This window comes from Rhineura floridana, chromosome 13 (genome assembly GCF_030035675.1).
Source record: "Rhineura floridana isolate rRhiFlo1 chromosome 13, rRhiFlo1.hap2, whole genome shotgun sequence".
NCBI lineage: Eukaryota > Metazoa > Chordata > Lepidosauria > Squamata > Rhineuridae > Rhineura > Rhineura floridana.
In genome coordinates, this window is record NC_084492.1 from 12,185,950 (window position 1) to 12,202,883 (window position 16,934).

Genomic DNA, 16,934 nt, shown 5'->3' on the forward strand with positions numbered 1-16,934 from the left:
TTTTTAGCAGGCCTGCCTCGTATTAAGAGGCAGGGAGTTCCAGAGAACAGATGTTGCCAGACTAAAATATCAGTTTCTCATAAATGGAGAATGAAAGTTAAGCGGCACCTGTGAAAGTGCAACTACTGCAGATCGAAGTGGTTGAGTAGGCATATGTAGCATATATGGGCTAAGACAGGGCTGGGGAACCTGTAACCCTTTGGATGTTCCTGGAATACAATTCCCATAGTTCCTGACCATTGGTCATGCTGGTTGGGGTTGATGGGAGTTGGAGTCCAACAACATGTGGAGGGCCGCAAGTTCCCCACCCCTGGGGTAAGACATACGGAGTATAACTGTAACGAAGGTAGTTAATGTTGCTTATTAGGGCTGCAAACTGATCAGAGAAACTGTAATGAATTAATCCAATGAATTTTAGTTGATTTATCTATCAGTTACATTTCCCTAATATTTGTAAATGGGTAAATATTTCTGAAGGAAGAAGCATATTTTCTTTGATTCTAGACAATGTGTCATTATTGGTATCTTGCGGGAGCTGCAGCTTTGGGGGACTGGAGAAGACCTGCCCTGGGAATGAGCATCTGGGTGCTTGCTTGTCTGCTCCTCTGGGTTGCTGTCTCTTGAGACAGCTGAAGTCCCTCGTAAGTGCTGCAAGGACTGAGATCCCTGCCTGACCCCAGCTCCAGAGAGAGGCTGCAGTTAATCTTGCAGCCTCTTGCATCAGCTCCTGGCTAGGTCAGGGGGCATAAAAGCTTGGCTGCCCTTGGGGAGTCCTGAGGGCGAGGGCGCTACCCCCTGCTATTTTTTTAAAGCAGTCTAGAGGGGGTTGGTAGTGGGGAGGGTGTATGGTAAATATGTAGTTCCAGCACAGGGTGAGAGCCAGTGCAGTGAACTGAATTATAGGAGAAAGTCGCCAGATGCCTTCAGAGTGAGAGTCTGTAACTGGCAGAAGGCTGACCCTCCTGGATGTGAGACCGGGGGGGGGGTAGATGTGCCCTGTGTGAAAGTTATTGAGTGGGTCTGACTGTTCCCAATTCTCTCGGAGGCCTACTGGGATAACTGGTTCAGGTAGGTTTTGTTGGTGGGCTCTTGTTGGGTCCATACCAGGTGTTTAGGAGGAGTCTTAGTAAGGTAGAACATGGGTGATACCACCCCAGTTCCAGTGATCATGGGTAGAGGGAGGTATAGTCATGGGGAGGTGGTGAACTATCATAGAAGAAGAGGGCAAGGCTATCTGCACCTTGTTCCTCGCTCCCACTCCTCCCATGGACGGGTTCCTTGTTGCTCATCTGCTGTGCCCTCTGGCCTGTGTGTGCTGTTGTTTAACGCCAGATTGGTACACAATAAGACTACACTCTTCCAAGATTTGATTGTGGATGAAGGTGCTGATTTGGTGTGCATTACTGAGACCTGGGTGGGTGAGCTGGGAGGAATTGATCTGACCCAGCTTTGCCCACCTGAATACTCAGTGCAACACCAGCACAGGCAGCAGGGAGTTGCTGTGGTCTACAGAACTTCCATCTCTGTCTCCAGGAAACCACTATGTCTTGGAGCTGGCTGTGAGGGCCTGCACCTCATGTCAGGCCAAGGAGACAGGAAACTAAGGCTGCTGGTGGTGTACCATCCACCCTGCTGCCCAGCAGCTTTCAGACTGAGCAGGTGGAGGCCATCTTGGGTGTGGTATTGGAGGAGCTCAGAATGATAGTCCTGGGTGATTTCAACGTCCATGCTGAGGCTGCCTCTATTATTCCGGCTCGGGTTGCAAGTTGTCACCAGCCTGATGCATAGGGCAGGACACATCCTCAACTTGGTTTTTGCTCCAGATGGAGGAAGGGGTGGTTTGGAGAATGGGGTGTGTGTGGCTGTTACCCCATTGTCATGGTCAGACCACTTCCTGGTGAAGTTTGGACATGGCTCCAATCCTCCCCTGCAGGGGTGGTGGACAGGTGAAGATGGTCCTCCCCTGGAGACTAACGAAATCCACAGGATTCCTGAATGCCCTGGGGAGTTTCCAGTAGATAGAGCAGGTGACCCTGTTGAAGCCCTTGTCATGCTGTGGAACAGCGAGGTGTGTTGGGATCTTGACACGGTTGCCTCTGAGTGCCCTCTCTGGCATTATGGAGCCCAGTTTGCACCTTGGTACACCAGTGAGCTAAGGGCAATGAAACAGGCTGGACAATGGCTAGAGCGCAAGTGGTGAAAGACATGCTGTGAGGCTGATTGGGCACACATAAAACATAACCATGTCTACTGTGTGGCAGTGAGGGCAGCAAAGAAGGCCCACTTCTCTGCCTCCGTTGCATCCTCAAGTAACCCCCCCAGTGGAGCGTTTCCATATTGTCATGGGTCTGTTGACATCCACTCCAGAAAATTGAGTTTTAGACCCTTCAGAGGCCCACTGTGAATTGTTTGCAAGGCACTTTGAGGGTAAAATTGCTCGCCTCTGTAGCAATCTTGATGCCCCATCCACATCTACTTTAGTCCCCAGTGAGGTGTCTAGTGCAATGTCTGCTGCAACGTCTTGGGAACATTTTCAGTTGATGCGGCCTGATGATGTGGACAAGGTGCTTGTGACACTGCAGCCAGCAATGTGTCCTCTTGACCCTTGCCCTTCTTTGCTTATTAAAGCTTGCTGAGGGTGTTTGACCGAGTAGATCCAGGGTGCAGTCAACACATTGTTGCGGGAGGGAGTGGTTCCAGCCACCCTGAAAGAGGTGGTGATCCGACCACTCCTGAAAAAGTCCACCCTGGGCCTACTGGTTTGCGAGAACTACCAACCGGTTGCAAATATCCCCTTCTTAGGGAAGGTGATTGAGAAGGTTGTGGAGCAACAATTGCAAATACTCTTGGATGAAACAGGTTATGTTGACCCATTCCAGTCTGGGTTCAGGCCTGGTTATGGGACTGAATCAGCCTTGGTCTCCCTGATGGATGACCTTTATCGGGAGAAGGACAGGAGGAGTGCAACCCTGTTACTCTTACTTGATCTCTCAGCGGCTTTTGATACCATTGGCCATGGCATCCTTCTGGGCTGAGTTGGTGAGATGGGTATTGGAGGCACTGTTTTACAGTGATTCCGATCCTAACTCCAAGGTTGTTTTCAGAAAATAGTATTGGGTGATTGTCTTTCGGCCCCCTGGCAGTTGTGCTGCAGGGTGCTGTAAGGTACCATCTTGTTCCTCTGCTGTTTAACATCTATATGAAGCCCTTGGGAGTGATCATCAGGAGCTTTGGGGCGAGGTGTCAGTAGTACGCTGATGATACCCAGCTCTATTTCTCTGTAACATCTGAATTGGGAGAGGCCATGTAAGCCCTTGACTGCTGCCTGGACATGGTGGTGGGCTGGATGAGGGCCAATAAACTGAGTCTGAATCCTAGCAAGGCAGAGGCACTATAGGTTGGTGGTTCCCGAGTTCAGATAATTGGTCAGTTGCCTGCTTTGGATGGGGTCATACTTCCTCTGAAAGAGCAGGTCTGTAGTCTGAGGGTGCTCCTGGATCCATCTTTGTCACTAGAGGTCCAGGTGACCTCAGTGGCTAGGAGTGCCTTTTACCAGCTTCAGATGGTAAGACAGCTGCAGCTGTTTCTGGACCGGGATAGGTTGACCACTGTTGTCCACGCACTTGTAACCTCTAGGCTCAATTACTGTAATGCACTCTATGTTGGGCTGCCCTTGATGTTGGTCCGGAAGCTGCAGCTGGTGCAAATGTGGTGGCGAGACTGCTCACTGGGGCAGGATATCTCCAACATGTCAAACCACTGCTGAAAGAATTGCACCATCTACCTATTAGCTACTGGGCCAAGTTCAAGGTTCTAGTTTTGGTGTACAAAGCCCTATACAGCTTGGGACCAGGATACCTGAAAGACCATCTTACCCCTTATATACCCAGTCGATCACTGAGCTCTGCAGGTGAGGGCCTCCTGCAGATACCATCTTATCAAGAGGTCCATTGTGCACAACATAAGAAATGGACCTTTAGTGTAGTGGCACCTACCCTTTGGAATCCCTTCCCCTTAAATATTAGACAGGCGCCATCTCTGTTATGTTTTCAGTGCCTACTGAAGACCTTCCTCTTTCATCAAGATTTTTGAAACTTTATCCCAGTCTGCATCTGTGTTGGAATTGCTTTTTAATATGTTTTAAAACCTCTTCTTTTTTTAAAGGTGTTTTTAAAGCTTTTTTAAAAAAATGTTTTAAAGATTTTTTGTTTTAATATATTTTTAAGTCTGTATTTATGATGTTTTAACGTGTTTTTAGTGCTTTTGTTTGCTGCCCTGGGCTCCTACTGGGAGGAAGGGCAGAATATACATATATATAGCTATTCTTCAAAATTTGCTCCTTGAACATTTGGACTAATCCCGGAGTGTATTCCACTGCCCCACAGACATGGAGCCATAAGTCGCCACTATTAAGAATGTGTAAGAACATATGAAGAACCCTGTTGGATCACACCAGAGGTCCACCCAGCCCAGCATCCTGTTCTCACAGCGGCCAACCAGATGTTGATGGGAACCCCAAAAGCAAAATGGTGCAACAGCAGTCTCCCAACTTGTGATTTCAAGCCACTGACATGCAGAGGCACACTGTCTTCAATAGTGGAGGTAGAACATTGCTTTATCCTCCATGAATCTGTCTCATCCTTCGTTTGAAACCATCCATCACCGCATCTTGTGAGAGCAATTCTATGTGCTCTAAAAAGTTCTATCTTTGGTCTAGCCTGAACTTGTGATTTCAAGCCACTGACATGCAGAGGCACACTGCTTTCCATAGTGGAGGTAGAACAAACCTGAACAGCACAAACAGTGAGGTTATATGCTCCACATGAGCCTTGGAATATTGATTTTATTTTATGATTGCATTTTTATCCCACCATTCCCCCAAGGAGCTCAAGGTGGCATACATGCTTCTCCCACTCTCTATCTTATCCTCACAACAACCCTGTGAGGTAGGTTAAACTGAGAGGCAGCAACTGCCCCAAGGTCACCCAGTGAGTTTCATGGCTGAGTAAGGATTTAAACCTTATTCAGCCCAGCACTCTAACTACTACACCACAGTGCAGGATGGTGCTACCCAATATGAGAAAAGCACAGAGGTCCTAATCTTGATCTTTTCCTTATAAAGTAAAACCAAAGCTAGGGGAATATGTTACAGTAGGTACAGTAGCGGTTGTTGTTTTTTTGCGGAGAATCCAGGCAACATTAGCCTATTGCATTCCAATGCTTTCTAGGTTTGTCCTCCTGTTTTGACCCCCTACAAACCTGATTTGTGGCAATTTAAAAAAAATTATGATGCAGTCTCTCCAGGGCAAACAAAGCACTATTTAGACTTTTATAGGTTCATGTGCCTTTAATTAGAAGTTTCCTGTTTGCAGGCCCTACTTCCTTTGACCACAGCTAAGGGCATAAAGATTAATTTACTCTGTCATTTTGCTATCAAAACAGAAAGAAAAAAGGAGAGAATATCAGTAATTAAAACTAACACACACTGGGGGAATATAGTACAACAGTTGCCCTAATAGAAACTTGTTGCACAACAGATCGCACTATTATGCAGCCAAGTTACCTGCAACCTGTTTATGCATTCTCTTGTACAACTTTCCACTGGCACAAAACATTTCCCCAGTGGAACAAGTATACCGCTAAGTGACTTTAACTTAGTGCTACATTGGATACAACAGGTGGTATACAATGCTATTCTTACTTAGAGTAGGCCCATTTAAGTTAATGGGTCTACTCTGAGTAGGAATTTGTTGAACATAACCCAACCTAAACAAACCTGGGACATTTTACATGCCACGTCTGTGCTTCAGCACTAAGCTATCCATTGCATGTTTTAAAATGGATACCACAGAGGCCCAATCTGTGAATGTAATACTCTGTTCCCAACATTCTGTCCAGAGCATGACAAAGAAATGGAAAGCAGAAAAGCTGTTTGGAGGACATCAAAAGTGCATAGCCTTCTTTGGCTCCAAAAGAGGCAAAGCTGGATGATGGAATGGTAAAACAAGGCAGGAGAAGGAATGGAATGGTGTGTACTGTTTGGAAACCTGAGCAGGAGCTCTCCATGCTGCAACCTTTTGCTGCAGGACCCTCTTGTTCATTTCTATTTATTACAGTCAACAGCAATGATATCTTAGTTGTCAATAGCTAGTGACCTTTGATCCCATCATTTATCTGCGTGAGGGACATAATGTTGCTGTACAAAATGAAGCAGGCTTAATTGTTTTTAAACAATTAAGCTCTTTTATTGGGTGCACTTTACAATTCCATAATTCAGTAGTAAAAACAGGGTCTGTAAATGATAGTAGCTGCAATCTTGGTGCAGATATGAATCTGCCCAGACTGTGTTATGAACCAGAGAATGCAACAGCAAAATGGGTAAGGTCAGAGTGAAGTGAAATATCTTAATTGAAACTGATTGGGTGTTATCGCCTTATGCCAGGAGTTGCAAAGTCTAATCATATTCTTTGAGATACGATCTCTGTTTGCAATAAAATAAAAGTGTATTTAATACCTGAGCATTAATCAAGGTTTCATGATATTGCAGAGAGTTCCTTATGCATGTGCGCTTAAGAACCTAGAAAGAGCCCTCCAGGATCAGGCCAGTGGCCCATCTAGTCCAGCATCTTGTTCTCACAGTGGCCAACCAGATGCCCTTGGGAAGCCCACAAGCAGGACCTGAGCATAACAGCTCTCTCCCCAGTTGCAATTTCCAGCAACTGGTTTTCAGGGGCATACTGCCTGTGATAGCAGGATGCTTGCAGATGCATGGGCGTCCTTCAGACCTTCCAACACCCCCATGTGAAGCTAGCTGCCACAATCCTGCTCCCCTTGCATGTGCCCATTCTACCCACTAACATCACCTAGAAAGCTCTTGAGTAAGCAAATTGTGGGTTGTATCTAAAGCTAGTCCTACTCAGAGTAGACCTACTGAAGTTAATGGACATGACTAACTTAGGACCATTAATTTCAATAGGCCTACTCTGAGTAGACTTAGTTGAACACCACCCAAAGTCCTACTCAGAGTAGACCCCCTGAAATTAATGAACCTAAGTTAGCCACACCCATCAGCTTCAATGCCCCCCACTGAATCTTACAGTGGACCAAAGAACAGCTCCAGCTCAGACACCTGCAGCAACATATATTATCTGGCATCATTTAATCTTACGGTGGACTTATGGATGGACTCAGGGATCCAACAGTGCCCTTGACACCAAGCCATGATTAGTGGCTGAGGAGTCAAACCAGGTTCCAGGCTCTGAGCCAGATGCTGGTGACTGGGAGACTACTGAACCCAAGACCAGCTGGCAGGAGTCCACTGAACCACCTCCCATGGAACCAGGGTTTGTAAAGCCATAACCATGGCCCTAGCGCCTTCCTTTCCCTGTGCCTGAGGAACTGAGTGCTGTCCACATGACTTTGCCAGTGCAATGGTGCAGGGCATGCATCATGAAGGAGGCCACAGAATATAGGAAAAGTGCCCATCTTCAGGCCACAGGGATAGCCCTTTTAAAACACAAAGGTCTGCACAAGAGGGTGATGTCTAGCATTGCACTCAGACAGCACTTCATTCCATTTTCCTGACATTTCCTTACCTGATAATTTCTGCATCTGAACATAAAAGCCACTTCTGGAAATCTAGCAGAATATAGCAGAAGTTTAGCACTCATTTCCATGGTAATCGCTTCCAGAAAAATATCCATTTGCAATCCCATTAACAAAGAAAATTGCAGAACTGAAGTGACAAAATTTGGCTGGCTACTGATCCTTCTGGCCGTTTTCATGGGGGAACAGAAGGGCACATCTGCAGAAAGGGTGGGGGAGTGACAACATGTCCAATAACATTATTTTATTACATTTATTTATTAAATTTATATCCTGCTCTTCCTCCCAGAAGGAGCCCAGTGCGGCAAACAAGGGTCAAAACACTAAAAACATCTTAAAAACAAAACATCTTAAAAACGTCCTTAAAACAAAACATCATAAAAACACTGTTAAAAAAATATTTTAAAAATCTTAAAAAGCAATTCCAACATAGACACAGACTGGGATAAGGTCTCTACTTAAAGGGCTTGTTGAAAGAGGAAGGTCTTCTTCAGCAGGCACTGAAAAGACAACAGAGATGGTGCCTGTCTAATATTTAAGGGGAGGGAATTCCAAAGGGTAGGCACCACCAGTTCCATAAAGCAACAGGTACAGCAGTGCGAAAGGAATGTTAGAAATTGAGACAGAAGCGCTATAAATATAATCAGTAAAACTAATCCAATAAACCCCAGATCTGAATGCAGCCTAGAAGATGTAGACTTGGCGAAGGGCCATAGCTCAGTGGTTGAACATCTGCTCTGCTTGCAGAAAGTCCCAGGTTCAATCCCTGTCATCTCCAGTTAGGGCTGCGAGAGAGCCCTGCCTGAAAACCTGGAGAGCTGCTGCCAGTCAGTGCAGACAATACTGAGCTCAATGGATCAATGGTCTGACTCAGTACAAAGCTTCTGACGTTGCAGAGGCCCAAAAGGGCTCAGATTGCTTCCAGCCTTTGTTGGAGGAAGCTGCACACTTGGAGCTATCCACAGTGCTGCATCCACCAGCCTACCATGCCCTGTGGGCTCCTCCTTCTCAAATCCAGAACAAATCTGACTCGTTTCCTCAAGTGCATTGGCTTAAAACAAACTCTGGTTAGTTCAGCAACAAGCTAGCTTCATAAACTGTAGTTTGAAGGTGGTTTGTTTTGAAACTTAACAGAGTTTGGAATTCTTGGTTCATCAACAAGACAAGCTAATCTCTGAAAGGGAAACTAATTTCCACAGAAGTCTTCCACCTAGCCAGATGGGGGGAGGAGAGCATGCAAGCCTGGCATTTTGCTAGGGATGGAAAGATCTATCAGTTTTGGTTTCTCATTTTCCCAATCTTAAATTCAGGTCTCCACATTTCTGGAGCAATTTGCTATTTTTGTTAAATCCTCATGAAAATTCTCCAGCATTTTAGTACTAATGAACACAATTTTGTAAGCAATTTTGACTAATGTACACATTTTTGGAAGCCATTTCTCATCATATAATGCTTTTTTTTTGCATGTTTTCACTCATATATATTCATTTCTATGCACACTTTCCCCTTTTTGTAAACATTGCTTGGTTGGCGAACTACATCACAAAATTCGAGTAAGTGCAACTTTCGAAGGATGGCTGTGTTTTGGTTCTCATATTGTTTTGGAAAGTATGAATTTGATAGATTTGGCTTGAAATAGGAACTGAATCGGAATTCTTGCCCATCCCTACATTTTGTTCAGGCTCATTACTACTCATGTAGTGATAAACAATGGCTTAGCATTACATGTGAATGTATTAATACAATAGAATCCACCCAGTTTTGGTGGCCGACGGAATGGAATATGCGCATGGGAATCTGCACATGAGGCAGTCCATGCAAATCTCAAACTTGGTTGTGCACCCTACCAATTGCAGAATCTGTACTCTGGGAGGATCATGTGCATTGCCCTTGTTAGAAGTAACATGTTGTAGCCAGTGTGATGTAGTGGTTAGGTGAATCCACCCAGTTTTGGTGGCCGACGGAATGGAATATGCGCATGGGAATCTGCACATGAGGCAGTCCATGCAAATCTCAAACTTGGTTGTGCACCCTACCAATTGCAGAATCTGTACTCTGGGAGGATCATGTGCATTGCCCTTGTTAGAAGTAACATGTTGTAGCCAGTGTGATGTAGTGGTTAGGTGATTGGACTAGGACCTGGGAAACCAGGATTCAAATCTCAACTTAGCCATGAAGTTCACTGGGCCAGTCACAGGCTCTTAGCCTAACCTACCTTACAGGGTTCCTGTGAGGATAAAATAGAAAAGGGGAGAACCATGAACACCACCTTGAGCTCCTTGGAGGAAAGGTGGGGTATAAATGGAATGCTAAATAAAGAGTTGGCAATGAGTCTTTGAGTGCAATCCTAGCATGTCTATTTAGAAGCCAGTCCAACTGAATTTAGTGGGACATACACACTGGTGGGTGTAGGTTTGCAGCCTTAAGTCTCAGTTGTTAACTTTGAGTGCATGTACTGAATGTGAAAACTTGACACAAGGGTTAGTTTTTGTACCCAGTCAAGATAGCTTATCAAGGGAGGATTTATTACAGTCATCTTACCAATTAAGATAAGCACCTCAATAGCCTTGTGACAGCAGCAGCTGGATTAGCTGACTAAGCTTATATAATGCAGAAGAAAGTATGTTATGAAATGGGCTCTGAGGAATCAAGGAAACCTTTGTTAGAAAGGGGCACATTTCTGCGCAGTGCCTTGGAGGGCATGGGGAACATTTGGGTGAACATGAACATGTAAAAACTGGAAGGGTAGGATATTAAATTAATTAATTAAAATTATCTACACAAAAGTGTTTCCATTAGCCACACCTGGAGGGGGAATGGTTGATTTGCCAATGAGTTGGCAAATCTCTTTGAAGCTGAATTAAAACACACTCAAGCTGCTCCCATCAGGTTTACAGTAAAAACAGGCATGGTTTGACTAGAGTCCTGTGCCCCCATTTTCAGAAAAGAGAGGTGGAGACGCATTGGAACTAGCAGAACAGGGAGTGTGTTTCTACCCAAAGAGGGCCCCCCTCTGTGCCAACAGACTGTCCCTTGGTGGCTTTTGAGCAGCTGAACACCTTTCACATACACACACACATCCGCTCTCCAACCTATCCAGGCTGTCAGCCTGAGTGGCATGAATCACTGACCGCAAGCGCAGCAAGAACCTCCCATCCCTTGTCCACAATAGCGACAGAGCAAAACAAACAAACAGGAAAGAAAAAGGGAGTGGCAAATAACCACAGCTGGTGTTTCTTTTCCCTTCCCAGTCCTGATGAAACTCATGGGCCTCAAGGCTGGTAAGGTTCCTAGGGAGGCACACAGAGGTGGGCTTGCTGGCCTCTCCCGTCTCTCTCCTCCTTACCAGCCGGTGCAAACAGCATGCAGCATCACCTTCTAGGGTGGCCATGTGTCCTCCTTTATGGAGGATAATCCTCTCTTTGAAGGGCTATTGGAGGACAACCCTCTCTTTAAAGGGCTGTCCAGTCCAATCCTGGCTTAAAGATCAAGAACTGTAAGAAGGGAGACCGGGTGTGCCTCAGAGTTGCCCATCACAGTTAACACCTGGATAGCTGAACTGAGCAGGCAGACGGGCCACCTGGCCACAGTCTCCCCCACTATGGTGGGAAAATGGCTTATATTTCTATTTAAATGGCAGCAAAAGGTGCGTCTGTACATATAAACCCGCACATGCAAATCATATGCAAATTTTATGCATATCTGTTCTTTGACAATGTGTAAGTTTCTGCTGCAAACTTGCAGAGAAAGGGTATGCAAGAAAAGAAAATAGTTTGTAATCCTATTATTTTTCAGTATTAAAGATCTCATTTGTTTTCTTATTCATTTCTTAAAATTCCCATGTGTTTCATTACTCATATCTGTTTTCTTTTTTCTTTACTCTTTTTTGCTGCTGCCTGCTGTGACAGCATAGCTGATGTGGGTCGCTGGCTTGTGCTCAGCAGTGTAGTGGCAAATTCAGAAGTGCAGGATCCCTTCATGATAGTCACACCATGCCCCCTCACAGCCACACCCCCTTTCCACTTTTCCTCAGCACCCTTGCTCTCCCTGTCAGTTTGCAAGTCCATACTTCACTAGAACAGACATCCCTTGGAGCCAATCAGCAAGAGGAGGCTGTGTGTTAGCTACTTAGAGGAGTCTTCTCAGTGGATGACTCACTTCCTTTCACTTTGATTGGCTTCAATCAGCATGAAAGGGCAAGGACTCTTCTCAGTAGCTAACATGCTCCCATTTCATGCTGATTGGCTCATACACAGGGATCTGGCTGGGACCCTGCTCCCAAAAAAGTAAGGGGATCTACAGCCCCCCATGACCCCAGAGGATTGCACTCCTGCTGGCCATCATTTAGATAGTAACAACTGCACATTACCCTCTAAAGAACCCCCCCACACCTCTAAGATCATTAAGTCCAGAGGCTAAAATTAAGTAAGGGAACCACTGGAAACAGGTGGGAGAAAAAGAAGCAGAATGTCCATTCTAGGACATTCCTATAATTCCTTCTTCACTGTGTGTCTCCATTGCGAGAGGAAAGTTAGGTATTCAGATTATACTGTTTTTAAAAAGAGCCTGAGGTCCGCTTAACCGATGGAGTCAGCAGATTCACATAGACCTGGGCAAACTCTCAGGAAGTCTAGAATTCATCCCTCAACACACATCACATTTATGGCTGTGCGCAGCCCTCTGGGCTGATCCAGGCTGACCTGGAGACCACCTGTTCCACCCCAGATCTGGCCCTCAATAGATTTGGAGGTGCGGCCAATGTTTAATTAGGGTTTTTAAAACCTTAATTAGACATACATATGTGGTGATTTAATAGGTGCTGGCCTGTATGTGCCTATCACAGTTATAACTTAATTAGTATCAGGGAAGGAAAGGGACTTTCTCCCCAGTTCATTTGCAAGCTTGCAAAATCAGTTGATGTCAACTCATCCTAAGACTTGGAAAAAGTGGGTATCAAGCAGGCTGTTACCAAAAAGCTTTTGCTGTGCTTAAAATGCTACGTCTGTCTTTGATCTTTGCCATCCTGGTAACTCTCTCGGCTGGTTCACACAATGGCAGGCTAAAAAATCTAGATGTATGCTGCAGCACCAGGAGACTTCCTGATCCAGTGGCAGCCGGTGGCTCCCATGTCAGTGGGGTAGTGAATCCACTCAGGGTTTTAGCGCAAACTTTCAAGGAGCTGTCCAAGGTGCTCAGCCTCCACTGGCCTGATCCATCCTCAGCCATTTACACATGCTGTCTGTATCTCATTCCCACAATCCTTCACCCCTTATTTAAAGATGAAGAACTGCTGGAATTGGCTGCCCATGTGCATCAAGGTACGTGCTACTAATGGGGAAGATTCAGTTCACGTTTAAGGGCACACCTATCAAATTAGTGCTTTCTGAAACAACATATGAACCGAAAGAGCCATCTTTCAAAATTCACACTTTTCTGAATTTTGCGATGCAGTTCATCAGCCAATTAATGTGTACAACGAAGCATATCCTAGTGTAAAGTGTGCCTGAATGTTCATTGTGAAAGTAGCATGAAAAATGTGTACGTTAGGCAAAAATGCATACAAAAGTGTGTACGCTAGGAGGAATTCAGGCTAAAATGCTGATGAATTTCCATGAGGACTTTTTTAAAAAAATAAATGATGTTGAAATGTGGAGAACTGAGCTTAAGACAGAAAAAAGGAGAATCCGAGAGAAACCAAAACTGACAGATTCATCCATCTCTAGTGCATGCAAGTGCTTTATGTGCCCTGCTTTATGTGTGGCAAAACAGAGGTTTGTATCAAACTAAGTTCTTCTCAGAGTAGCCCCATTGAAATTAATGGACCTAAGTTAGACATGTCCATCAGTTTCAAAGGGTCTACTCTGAGTAAGAACAGTAGTGTAGTGGCAAATTCAGAAGTGTAGGGTCCCTTCATGATAGTCACAGCTGGGTTGAGAATGAGATCCTTGCTAATCCTTCATAGCAATGTGCAATGCATTGTCCCACAATAAGCCGGGAGAATATTAGCTACTGAGAAGAGTCTTCTCAGTGGCTGACTCATCTCCTTTCACTCTGGCTTCAGTAAGCAGGAAAGGACAAGAAGGCATATCAGAAGACATTCCCCTTTCATTCTGATTGGCTTGTAGGATGCTGGAGACATAGGGACTCTGCTGGGACCCTGCTCCCCAAAAAGTAAGGGGTCTGAGACCCCAGATGACTACACCCCAGCAGTCCCAATGCCTTATTGCACATACATAATTTCTGCCTGATTATCATGGGGCACCAGCTTTCTTGGTTTCTAAATTGCTATTTTGAGGTTGAATGCCCAGCCATAAAAGTACAATAGCTTCTTTTACAGGGTCCTTTATCTTCAGTTGCCGTGTGCCCACTGTGTATATATATATCAAAGTAATCTTCTCCGCTCACATGGAAGGTTATAAATGAAAGCCCACTGCGTATGCTGTCTTCATTTGGAGATGGACAGTTTGAACAATGGCCTTTCTCATATCCATTGGTGCATCTTAGCGTCAGGCCATCTTTCTCCCCCCCCTGGGCATTTGCAGATGCAATAACCTTTGTTTATTGGGAGCAAGCTGTTCCACAGACTGTTGCTAGTATTATCCAGGGAAGGGAAGAGGGAGGGGAACAAATGCTAGAATAGAATGACACCCCAAAGATCTGCAGGAAGGGTCACAAAGAGTGGTGGGCTCCCATCAGTCCCCAGACAGGACTTAGTGAGCCGTTGAGCCAAGCATGAAGCTTCTTGTCATAATTCTTGTCCTTCTTGCCTTATGTTCAACCGCAGAGGATTTAACCCCTGTGGAAGGGATACCGTGTTCAAAATATCAAGTGGCTTTCAACCAGTCGTGCTATGAGTTTGTGAGGCTCCAGCGCACGTTCACGAGTGCCCAGAGCTGGTGCGAGAGAGGAGGGGGCCACCTGGTCTTTATTGAAAATGAGGAAACCCAGACATTTTTGCAGGAGCACATCTCTGAGGACAAAGAGTGGTGGATTGGGATAACCTACAGTTCTGCCTCAAATGAGACTACCGAAGGTAGGAAAAGATAAGAGTTCTGCGTAATACTGGGCAGGGCAGAGTGACCTCAGGCCGGCTGCACTTTTTGAGCCTAGCCTCCCTCACAGGTTTGTCGTGAGGATAAAATGGGGGTTAGGGCGAACTATGTATCGTCACCTTGAGTTCCTTAGAAGAAAGGTGGGATATAAATGTAAAACATAAACAAGCATGCAGAACATCAGTGGATCAAATTATACTAAGAATGTTTTCATTGTTTCACTGATGAGATGTTAGCCAACCAAATCCTGCTGGTGACAGAGTCCCATTTAAACTGGATTCCTGAGATCTGTGAAATGGCAATCGCCTTGCACAATGCATATCTAACTAACGGAAAATGCAGAGCACTGGATATCGCTGCTTTAATCTTTTTTCCCCAATCAAGCTTCTAGTTTTAATGGTTGAATTTAAAATAAGTGTTCCTTAGAAAATGCAGCTGGGGAGACAGAGGCTGTGTAAGAATAAGGAACCAGATGGGGTGCTTCTAAATGACAAAAGAAGATGAAGCAATTTTCAAAAATGTTATGCTAGCGATATGTTGGACTTTCAGATGGAGGCTTAATATTGTAAAAGGTCATTCAGATACTGCAAACAGATAATTGGAAACACATTTGGTTTTTGTTTATTTAAAGATAGTTTTTTTTTTAGGAAAAGGTAAATCCATATTAAATGGGTGGGATATGGGCTGTCAGTTTGATGCCAATGATGTTGTGCAAAAACATTTTGTTTGCATGCATGAGGAGCCAAGTATATTTGAAGCAAGTTCAATCACTTGAAGGTCCGTCAAGTAGAAGAGGGCAAAAACTTGTTCTTAGGGGGCAACATTAGAACGAATGGATTTAAGTTACAGGAGGAGGAACGTTGGTTGAAGATTAGGGGGGCTTTTTTAAGAGTTAGGGCAGGTTGATATGTTCCAGTCATGACAAAAAAGCAAAATTTCTAGATATTCTAAATGACTATGCCCTAGACCAGTTGGTCATGGAACTGACCAGAGGGACGGCAACCCTGGACTTAATCCTCAGTGGGGACCGGGACCTGGTGCGAGATGTAAGTGTTGTTGAACCGATTGGGAGCAGTGATCATAGTGCTATTAAATTAAACATACATGTAAATGACCGATTGCCAAGGAAATCCAACATGGTCACATTTGACTTCAAAAGAGGAAACTTCACAAAAATGAGGGGATTGGTAAACAGAAAGCTGAAAAACAAAGTCCAGAGGGTCACATCACTCGAAAATGCTTGGAAGTTGTTTAAAAACACTTATTAGAAGCTCAACTGGAGTGCATACCACAGATTAGAAAAGGTACCGCCAGGGCCAAGAAGATGCCAGCATGGTTAACGAACAAAGTCAAGGAAGCTCTTAGAGGCAAAACGTCTTCCTTCAGAAAATGGAAGTCTTGTCCGAATGAAGAAAATAAAAAGGAACACAAACTCTGGCAAAAGAAATGCAAGAAGACAATAAGGGATGCTAAAAAAGCACATTGCTAAGAACATAAAAACCAACAACAAAAAATTCTATAAATACATTCAAAGCAAGAGATCATCTAGGGATGCGATTGGACCCTTGGATGATAAGGGAGTCAAAGGTGTACTAAAGAACGATAAGGAGATTGCAGAGAAGCTAAATGAATTCTTTGCATCTGTCTTCACAGTGGAAGATATAGGGCAGATCCCTGAACCTGAACTAAGATTTGCAGGAAGGGATTCTGAGTAACTGAGACAAATAGTGGTAACGAGAGACGAAATTCTAGGCTTAGTGGACAATATAAAAACTGACAAATCATCAGGCCCGGATGGCATCCACCCGAGAGTTCTCAAGGAACTCAAATGTGAAATTGCTGATGTGCTAACTAAAATATGTAACTTGTCCCTCGGGTCCTCCTCTGTGCCTGAGGACTGGAAAGTGGCAAATGTAACACCAATCTTCAAAAAGGGATCCAGGGGGGATCCCGGCAATTACAGGCCAGTTAGCTTAACTTCTGTCCCTGGAAAACTGGTAGAAAGTATTATTAAAGCTAGATTAACCTATTAGAATTCTTTGAGAGTGTCAACAAGCATATAGATAGAGGTGATCCAGTGGACATAGTGTACTTACTTTCAAAAAGCGTTTGACAAGGTACCTCACCAAAGACTTCTGAGGAAGCTTAGCAGTCATGGAATAAGAGGAGAGGTCCTCTCGTGGATAAGGAATTGGTTAAGAAGCAGAAAGCAGAGAGTAGGAATAAATGGACAGTTCTCCCAATGGAGGGCTGTAGAAAGTGGAGTTCCTCAAGGAT

General features: G+C 44.7%; 1 protein-coding gene across 1 annotated transcript in view; it reads left to right on the top strand.

Moving 5' to 3' along the window:
• Positions 1-14,337: 14,337 nt before the first annotated feature.
• LOC133369005 (polycystin-1-like protein 2) overlaps positions 14,338-16,934 on the top strand; it is an 89,527-nt gene continuing 86,930 nt past the window's right edge. Inside the window, exon 1 of the mRNA XM_061593780.1 lies at positions 14,338-14,638. Coding sequence (XP_061449764.1) covers positions 14,338-14,638 — 301 coding nt within the window. The remainder of the gene's footprint in view (positions 14,639-16,934) is intronic.